General features: G+C 35.0%; 1 protein-coding gene across 2 annotated transcripts in view; it reads left to right on the top strand.

The window, feature by feature from the left end:
• Window positions 1–553: 553 nt before the first annotated feature.
• LOC119575235 (LYR motif-containing protein 2-like) overlaps window positions 554–10,000 on the top strand; it is a 13,040-nt gene continuing 3,593 nt past the window's right edge. Inside the window, exon 1 of one of the 2 annotated variants that reach the window (XM_037922740.1) lies at window positions 554–606. In XM_037922740.1, the coding sequence (XP_037778668.1) occupies window positions 568–606 (39 nt within the window). In that variant the 5' untranslated portion in view covers window positions 554–567. The other variant, XM_037922739.1, reaches the window with a different exon arrangement.

A 10,000-nucleotide genomic window follows, 5' to 3' on the forward strand; every position in this document is an offset into this window, starting at 1 on the left:
ATATATATATATATATATATATATATATACACATATATACATACATATATATGTATGCATATATATATATATATATATATATATATATATATATATATATATATATATAACACACACACACACACACCACACACACACACACACACACACACACACACACACACACGCAGACACACACACATACACACACACACACACACACACACACACACACACACACACACACACACACACACACACACACAATATATATATATATATATATATATATATATATATATATATATATAGAGAGAGAGAGAGAGAGAGAGAGAGAGAGAGAGAGAGAGAGAGAGAGAGAGAGTGACATCAGCGCAAAAGGAATTAATGTGATGGTAAAAACGTACATATTCATATATATCAACACAGGAAAAACAAAATACATATGTCAACAAAAGTGGAATAGATTAATACATGTCATAGAAATGAATTGATGAACGCAATTTGCTCAAAACGCAAAAATAAAATTAACACATTTCATCACAGACAAGAAACAAATGTTAGTAGCATAAACATCCTCTTTTGACTATGGCCATTTCCTTAGTCCATCGGAGGAAGTTTAGTAGAGTAAGCGTTGACAACATACGCAATGTTCACAATTTTTTAGATCCAGGGGATATAGACTATACAAGAGTCTAAAACCCTATAAAAGAAGAAAGAAGAAGAAGAAGAGAATTAGTGGATTCAGTTTAAACACTATAAAAAAGAAAGAAGAAGAATAATTAGTGGATTCTGAAAAAAAATAGGGAATATAGACATGAGAAGTCTAAAATCCTACAAAAAAGAATAAATAATAATAATAAATATCATATGAAACAGATTAAAACCTTCAAACAGAAACAACAGAAAGAAGAGCAAAAGAAACAAGATTTAGGGAAAGTAAGACATTTCCATCTCCGAGAATGTATGTTAGTGGCGTCGTGTGGAAGAAGCTCCCTCAGGGAACTATGAGTCTAAAACGGGTTAAGTATAACGACGGTGTCAAAAATAGAAGACTTGAAATCGAGAAGGCTATATAGATTTGTAAGCCTTAAAATCGTGACTTTCAAAGCTGGACTGACGGTAAATATTCGGAATACTTTTGCGTAACCGATCGGACGACATTGGCATTGATGGATTCCTCTCACCCTCTACTACCCAAATATATAAAAATTGTGCATATAGTCAAATGCAGGGAGCTGTACTCCTTGCGACCCCCCATGGGTGACTGCTGCCCCCCAACCCCCATGCTGGACAACATAGAATCCACCATGTGCAAACTGCAGAAAAGAGTGTGGGATAGACTCAGTGACATTCTCTCTACTGCTACTCCCTAATCTTCTTCTTCTTTCTTGTTATAGTGTTTTAGACGACTGATTGTCTATATCCCCTGGATCTTCTTTTTCTAGGCTTCTTGTTTCTTAAATTATCTCAGATAATTTAGTTGTTTGTAGGAAGATCTTTGTGTCTTAATATGTAGTACTTTATTTTAGATGGTTGATCTGCACCTGTAATCAGAAGATTAATGTCAATATCATTAATTTTTACTCGTCTTAATGCATCTTTTAATTTTGTTCTATGGGAGTTGAATCTTGGGCAGTATAACAACATGTGTTCTATTGTCTCTTCTTGGTTCTTGCACCATCTGCAGAAAGGGTCATTATCCATTTTCATTCTGTAAAGATGTTGTTTCAGTCTTGTGTGTTTGGTTATGAGTCTTGTGATGCATGTGTCTAGTTTTCTATACTTTGCTCTAGTCCATGGTTTTTCTGTGTTGTCTTTGATGAGATAATTTTTTGTACTTAGGATTCTTTTTAAGTTTGATTCCCATTGTTTGTTATTTTTTTTCTTAGTTTCTTTTATGATATAATTTGGATCTGGTGGTATAGACATGGGATTATTTATTTCATGGGCCTTCTTTGCCGCTAGATCGACAATTTCATTTCCCTTAATGTTTTTGTGTGATGGAATCCACTGTATCTTAATCTCTTGTTTTCGTGTTGAGAGAAAGTGTATTTGTTTTTGTATTTCATATGTGATTTGTTTATAATTTAGTGGTTTAGGGTTTTTTATTAATTGTAGTGATGACTGTGGGTCAGTTAGTATTATTGTTTTTGTCAGTTTATTATTTATTACATACTTTAGTCCTTGTTTTATGGCAAATAATTCTGCGTGGGTGATTTCTATTTTAGGAGGCAATTTCCAAATGGTTGTTATATTTTTGTTTTGGATGTATATAGCTGCTGAAGTTGAGTCTGGTTCTTTTATTTTTGAACCATCAGTGAAGATTCTGTTAAAGTCTTTATAATTGATATTTATTAATTCCTGGAATTGTTTTTGGATATTATTTGAGGAGTATCTTTTGTATGTTGTTCATAAATTCTATTTGTATATTTTCTGAAATATCGTACCAAGGTGGTATTGGGGATATGTTTGGTATTTCATTTGGATTTATGTTTATATTTAGGTTTATTTTTGTTTTCGTAGCTCTGTATACCAGTGATCTTTTATCTCTTTGAGGATTATATTCATTTATGCATTTTGTTATTTGTTGTTTTACTGGCGTTGTATTTGGCTTATTTAGAATTTTTGCTAGTTGAATGCATTCAAGTTCTTTTATTCTTTGTGATAAAGATGGGATGTTTGTCAATGCTTGAAGAGCTATGATTGGTGTTGTTCTAAAACATCCTGTTGCCAGTCTTAATATTTGGTTTTGTAGTGTTTCAAGTTTTTTTAGATCAGATTCTTTTGCTGCTCCATAAATTGTTAACCCATATTAAATTTTTGGCTTTATGTATATTTTATAAAACTTTAATAGAGTTTCTCTATTTGCTCCCCAATTTAGTGAAGTTAGTTTTTTCATTATGTTTATTCTATTTAAGATATCTACTTTTAAGTTTTCTAAATGTTTTTTCCATTTTAGTTTGGGGGCGTCTAAAGTTAGACCTAAAATTTTATGACTTTGAGTGTATTTGATTTCTATGTTATCTATTCTTATTTTTGGTAGTTGGTTTATCTTTTTATTTGAAAAACACATTAGTTTACTTTTTGTAAAGTTTATTTTCAGGTCCCAGTGATTGGCCCATTCTTTTAACTTTTGTAGTTCTCTTTCCATTTTGTTTGAGGCTTCTGTTAAGTTTTTATTACTTGCTAATAGGGTTATATCATCTGCATATATAATCTTTTCAATTTCTTTTGATAATTTTAGATCATTTAGCATTATATTAAATAAAGTTGGGCTTATTGGTGAGCCTTGAGGTACACCACTTTTTATTGTTCCTTTTTCGGAGGTTTGATTTCCAATTTTTATTTGGAATGTTCTTTTTTCTAGTAGGTTATACAGCCATTTTACGGGTATTCCCGTGATGCCTAGTTTTGACATTTTTATTAGTAGTGCTTCATGATTGACTGTGTCGAAAGCTTTTTCTAAATCAATGCATGCTACAATTATATATTTTTTATCTATGAATGCTTTGTTTATGTGACTATCAATTGTATGTAGTGCATCAGTGGTATTTTTATTTGGTCTAAAGCCGGTTAGGTCTACATCTAGCTTATTATTGTGTTCTAGCCACCATATTAATCTTTTGGTTATTATATTTTCAAATATCTTGCCAATGCATGAGATTCTGCTAATGAATCTGTAAGAGTTTGATTCTGAAGGGTTTTTACCCGGTTTTAGTATGGGGTTTATTATGGCATTTTTTAGTGATTCTGGGTATTCTCCGATGATCCAGTGTGAATTGATATTGGTTAGGATTGCCTCTAATATATTATTTGGGACATTCTTATAAAATTCATATGTCATTTCATCTGGTCCGTATGCTTTATTGTTTTTGGCATTATTGATTGCTGTTTTTAATTCCAAGAGGGTTATTTCTTTATTTATTTCATTAGTGTTCTTTAAGTTAAATAATCTTTCTTTTTCTAAGTCTGACATAAGTTTTTTTGGGTTTTTACTAACTGTTTCCATATATTCTTTTTTGAATTTATCTAATTTTTGTGCAATTTCTGTTATTGGTAGATCGTTTTCAATTAATGGATATTCCATTGTTGTTATTTTTCCTGTTAATTTCTTTAGGAAATTCCAAATTATTTTTGGTGATGTTTTAAAATTTAATGTTGCACAAAACTTTTCCCATGATTCCCTTTTTGTTTGTGTTATTATAAGTCTAGCTTTTGCTAATTGTCTCTTATATTCTATTTGATTTATTAATGTTGGCTTTTTCCTCCATTTGTTATAGGCTTTGTTTTTTTCTTTTATAGTATCATTGCATTCTTTATTCCACCATGGTTTATTTGGTTTATCTTTGTATATTCGTGTTTCTAATTTAAAATATTTTAGGGCCGTATTTTTTATAGTCTCTGAAATTTCTTTGAGTGAAGTTAGATTTCCTATTTCTATGCTGTTTAAATCTTGTTGAATATCCCTCCACCCTTCTTTTGTATATTGCCACTTTTTTTCTGTATGAATCATCGTTTATTATTATTGGTAAATGATCACTATCTAAATGAGATGTTGTTTTTAGTTGGATGTGACTTAGGGTTGGAGAACCAAATACTAGGTCTATGGTTGATTCTTTGGCTGTTTTAGGGTCTATTCTAGTTATTTGATTTTTTGGGGTTAGCATTATTAAATTGTTTTGACTGATCCATTTTATTATGTTTTTGCCTGTTGTATTAATTTGTCTATTGCTTATGTTTTCGTTCCAGTAAGGATGATGGGCATTAAAGTCTCCCATTATTGGTTTTGGGTCTGTGATTTGATCTGAGTAATATTGGAGTTCTTCTGTTTTTATAACATTGCATGGGTTATATATTATTATTATATTTAGCCATTTCCTTTTCTAGTTAACTTTTATTCCTAGGGTTTCTAATTTGTCCCTATATATTTCTCTTAGATTTATTTCTTTAAACTGTAAATTGTTTTTTATACATATGGCTAAGCCTCCTCCTACTTGGTTTACTCGGTCTTTTCTGATTATTGTGTAATTATTTAGAGTAAATTTATCTTTTTCTTTTAACCATGTTTCTGTTATGGCTATTAAGTTTGGATTTTCTTTATAAATTAAATAATTTAAGTTAGTTTTCTTGTTTAACACAGATCTTGCGTTCCACAATATAAAGTTTTTCATATTTCCTTTAGCATGTTGCTAATTTCGTTTAAGACATCCGTTATGTTTTGAATTATTGGTTTATCCGAGTTTAAATTGTTTATTATTTTTGCTATTATTTTGAATATATTTGTAGCTAATTTTATCCAAGAAAAGTCCTCTACATTTTTTTCATTGTTATCGTTTGTGGTATCTTTATAGGTTAATGGGGTTGGTAGTGACCATGTAACTGGTGAATTTAGTGTGTCTTTTTGTTTGTTGTTTATATTGGAATTTTCATTTTCATCTTGTGTATGTTCATTTACATCTAAATGTGTAGTTTGTTGTGTGATGTTTGGAGTTCTTGTCTTCTTTATGTTTGGAGTTTGGTTATTTGTTTTGTTTGGGGTTCTTTGTCCTAAGGTGAGGCTTTGTGGTTCTGTTAATTTATGTGCATATGTTTGTGCTCTGTTATCTTCTGTAGGCTGAGGTGTTATGGTTACATGAACTTCTTGTGTGTTGTTTGTTTGTGTAATTGTATTTGGTTGTTGTGTTTCACTTCTTATGTTTTTTGTTATTGGTTTTAGTTGTTGCAACTGTTTTTTTATCTCTAAGTTATTTGGTGTTATGTTTTCTTTGTTTATTTCTTGTGCTAATTTATGCACTTTGCATTCTTGTGTGTTTGGTGAATGATTCTCGTCACAATAAAAACAGTGAGAGGTATTCTGGCAATCTTTATAATTATGTCCATATTGGCTACAATTATTACATCTTTTTTTGTTTTTGCAAGTTACGGTCCCATGACCGTACCTTAAACAATTGTAACATTTTAATATTGGGAAAGTGTACTGCCTCACTTGGTAGCTTGTATGACCAATGGCTACTCTTTTGGGTAATGTGCCTCTAAAAGTTATTCTTAGGGATTTGGTGGGTACCCACTTTTCTTCACTTTTTTTGTCGTTATTTTGTCTTTTTAATCTTATTATTTCAGTAATTTCATTAGGTTCATATCCTAAAGTTCTTATTTTTTCTTTGATATTTTCTATGTTGAGGTCAGTTTCTACAGGGAATATTGTTCCGTAGGAACAGTTTGTATATTTGTTTGAAGTTGGTTGCTTACAAACTATTTCCCATTCTCCAAGTTTGTTTATTTCATTTAATGGTCTTATTTTTTTTATATCTCTGATTTCAAATCTGAGGGCTTTTCCTGCCCCTAATACTCTTAATGAGTCCTCAATTATGTATTTCTGGAACTCTGATTTATTGATTGCGTTAGTTAATTTTAATGGGTTGTTGAAGTTTGTATTTGCAGATCCATCTTTTAAATGAATGAGTACTACAAAGTTGTCTTTTCCTACCTCCATATTTGTTAAGTTGTTACTTGTTGTTGGTTGGGGTTCTGCCGGTGTTTTCCATCCGGCTTCTTTGTTTTTCGGTTGTTTTGAGAGTGGGTTTTCTTCTTTATCACTTTCTATTTCTTCTCTTGTTCTTTTTGTTTGGTTATCATGATCCATATACTGGACTGATTCAGGATCTTCTCCTGGATCCAAATTGGGATCAGAGTCCATTAAATAAGGGTTTAGATTTCACTGCACTCGATAGTTGATGTTCACTCTACAGAGTTTCTCGGGGGATCTAGTATCTTTTTCCTCAGCGACGTCTCCATCCTACTCCCTAATCCCTTGCTCGTTGTTGTCATGGGGGTGCTTAGAGACGGAGATTGGCGCCAATGTAGGGGATCATCCCATGGACCTCAGCCCTTGCCTCAACTAATTTTGTACGGTCTTTTCTTCTCCCCCTTTCATTTTCCTACTCTTCTTCACCCCTTCTGTTCACTTCCTAAGGTGTGAGAGTTGTGCTGAAAGGATCAAAGGCTGGCTTTGTGCCTGTCATGAATGGCCTCTGGAAGCCATGGGTACAATACTTCCTTGGTTAATTGCCTAGCTCTTACCTCACATGGGGACCTGAGGGGTAGACTGTTTCTTTTCCCCATTTATTTTAGGCTCAGCAAGAGCAATAATAATTTTTTTACCATTATTAGGGGCATTGAGGCTTGCCCCTTCATGAACTAGCCTGTCTAAATTTGATTTCATTGGTTTTCCAACCCTGCCTCTCCACAGACCACAGCTCTGACCACTGATACTTGTTTTTTGCTGTTGACTCTATCCATTCTGATCATCCACCCAGATCATTACTCAACCTTCAGATGTACCTGTTCCTCTCTCCCAACATCCTCTACTCCATATCCTACTGCACAGTCTTATTCATTGTCTACCCCCAGCCTCCTTATTACTACTCCTCATCTTTATTGTCCTCCCAATAGTACTAGCTTTCTCCATAGCACCCCATCTTCCTCCTGCCCTTGTCTTACTGCTTCCACCTCTGCAAACCTTTTCACTACACATTCTGGTCCAGCTAAGTGGATTGATTCTTTGTGATTCCCTTACAGCCCCACACATTTGGATCATTCACACCTTGTCACAGTTACATCTGAGTCCCAAGCTTGTGCACTATTTACCCTCACTGACCTCACAGGCACAACTTTTCCTGCCCAACCTCACTCCTCCCATAATACTTGTACCGGAACTATTTGCGTCTCCCTGACTGATTGTCCTATGACAAGGACTGGTCAGACTGTGAAAATGACTTGCTCATATTTCTTATTGACTCTGATGTGGTAGAAGTCCAGTGCTACACTATTCCTCCCAGAGGCCAAAGTTAGTCCAATATTACCAAGATTAGCTTCCATACACATGCCCTCCCACATGAAGTTTACATTGGTGGAGTGTCATGCCCTGTCTGACCATATTGACCTCTTCCCTGTTACTGTCAGAAATGGCATTTTGGCCCTCAGCCAAACACTCGTTCCACAGCCTGCTGTCCTCTATGTGCCCAACCTGGTCAAATTGCTCTGCTTAGTCATGCATGTGTACCAATTCTGGTGGCTCCCATAATGTATTTTATAGGAGCTGCCCTGCCTACAAGCTGGAGTCTTAAGTAGCATTTCTCAGATTCAAACTAGGCCTCACTCTGTGTGAGGCCAGACAAGAAGCATGCAGACGATGTTTTTCTTTTTCTACCTATTTGAAAACTACTTCGCTCTGCTCCCCTCCTGCCTTCTCAAGAAGTCTTGGCATCTCCCCAATATCTCTTTCCTCTACCCCAAAACATCCTATACCTACTCCCTCTTTCCCCCAGTCAAATTCCTTTTCCAGTCTAAGTACAGATACTCTAATCTCTACTATTTCCCTGATGCCTACTCCTCCTCCTCATGCTATCTGTCACACCAGATAATCTAAATATTCCACCTCATCTTCTCCTAACACATCCTTTCTTTGACCCACCTCTCCCTCTGCTCTTTGGACATCTCTTCCCTCTTCTCCAGATAAGAAATCATTTCTTTTTCAGACCTCCCCACCTAACTCCCCTCCAGAAAGAGTATTTGTTGATATCCATCCTCCTCCTCCTCAAATTCCCCCTACCCCTCTTCCTCCCACTCTCCCAAAAAATACTCTATCTACTTCTCCATGTACATTACCATTCCCTCTTTCTTCCTCATTATCCTTACCACTCTCACTTGGATGCACACATGGCTCCCTGATGTCACAATAATGTCCTTCTGCAGATCCCTCCCCTCCTGACATTCTTCCTGATACTTCACCATCTTCCCCTGTTCCCTTATCTCATTCTCTGGATTCTTCTCCTACTTCTACAACTACCATTTCTACCTGTATTACCCTTGGATTGTTTCATAATAGCTCTTTTGCAGTTTTCCTCATATAGTATTACTCTCCCTCCCTCAGACATATACTCTCCTTTTAATCTGATCACCCTATACCTTTAACAGTTTTACAAATCCTTACTTTGCTTAATCTCTATACCCTTTTCATTACCATTCTATCCTACAGTGTTACAACTTTAGACATCTAACATCTTATCCTAATTGTTAATTAATTTCCATCCTTCTTGCCACAATACTTTACCATAGTGCTATATGACCTTTGATGTCTAGCACATTTATTTCTTCTAACCATTAACCATTAACCCTCCCCTTCTATTGGGGCCAAGACTGTCACTATTGGTGGAGTTTCCGTAGTATAATTTCTATATATTTGGGTAACAGAGGAGTGAGTGGAATCTATAGGTACCAATATCGTTGTGATTGGTTATATGAAGGTATTTTGAATATTTACCATGGACTTTTTAACCCATTGGATTCAGCTGCTTCATGGCAATCACATGGCCCAAAATACAGGCATTAGGCTTATGCAAGGAGCTGCTCTGATGGATGTGTGGCCTGTAGGCTGGGCACACTTGAATACTTGTGTGTGGTGACAAGACTTTATGCCTCCCCTTTAGTTTTTTTGCCATTTTGCAATGTCCATATTTGGTAATAGACTGCACAGACACCATATCATTTCTCTATGTAGGCCAAATCCATTACTCAGAATAAGAAATAACATTTTGCTATTTGTCCTTTTTTTTTTTTCATAATATACAATTTTCTGTAATGCAACCTGTGCTGTCAGTCACGGTGGTCAGGAATAGGGATGCTGAGCATGGAAATAACATCCTCCCTGGAGCTGGCACTCTTTCAGTCATTTCTCAGAGACAATACATTCTACATTTGTTTATTGATGGGAATAATTCAAAACGTCTTTCTAAATGCCAGTTGAGTCTGATCATCCACCAAGAGGTTTGTGCACTCGTGGTGAATCTTTCTCGTCACCCTGGCCAAAGCTGAAATGCTCATGATGGCAAGTTCACGTCACCCAAGCCCACAGCCAGATTTTCCCATAATGCTGTGTTCATGTCACCTGCCCCTCAAACAAAATTTTTTCATGATGTGATTGCCATGTCATCTGGTTGCATGGATTAAAAAGTCAGCA

This window comes from Penaeus monodon, chromosome 7, assembly GCF_015228065.2.
Source record: "Penaeus monodon isolate SGIC_2016 chromosome 7, NSTDA_Pmon_1, whole genome shotgun sequence".
NCBI lineage: Eukaryota > Metazoa > Arthropoda > Malacostraca > Decapoda > Penaeidae > Penaeus > Penaeus monodon.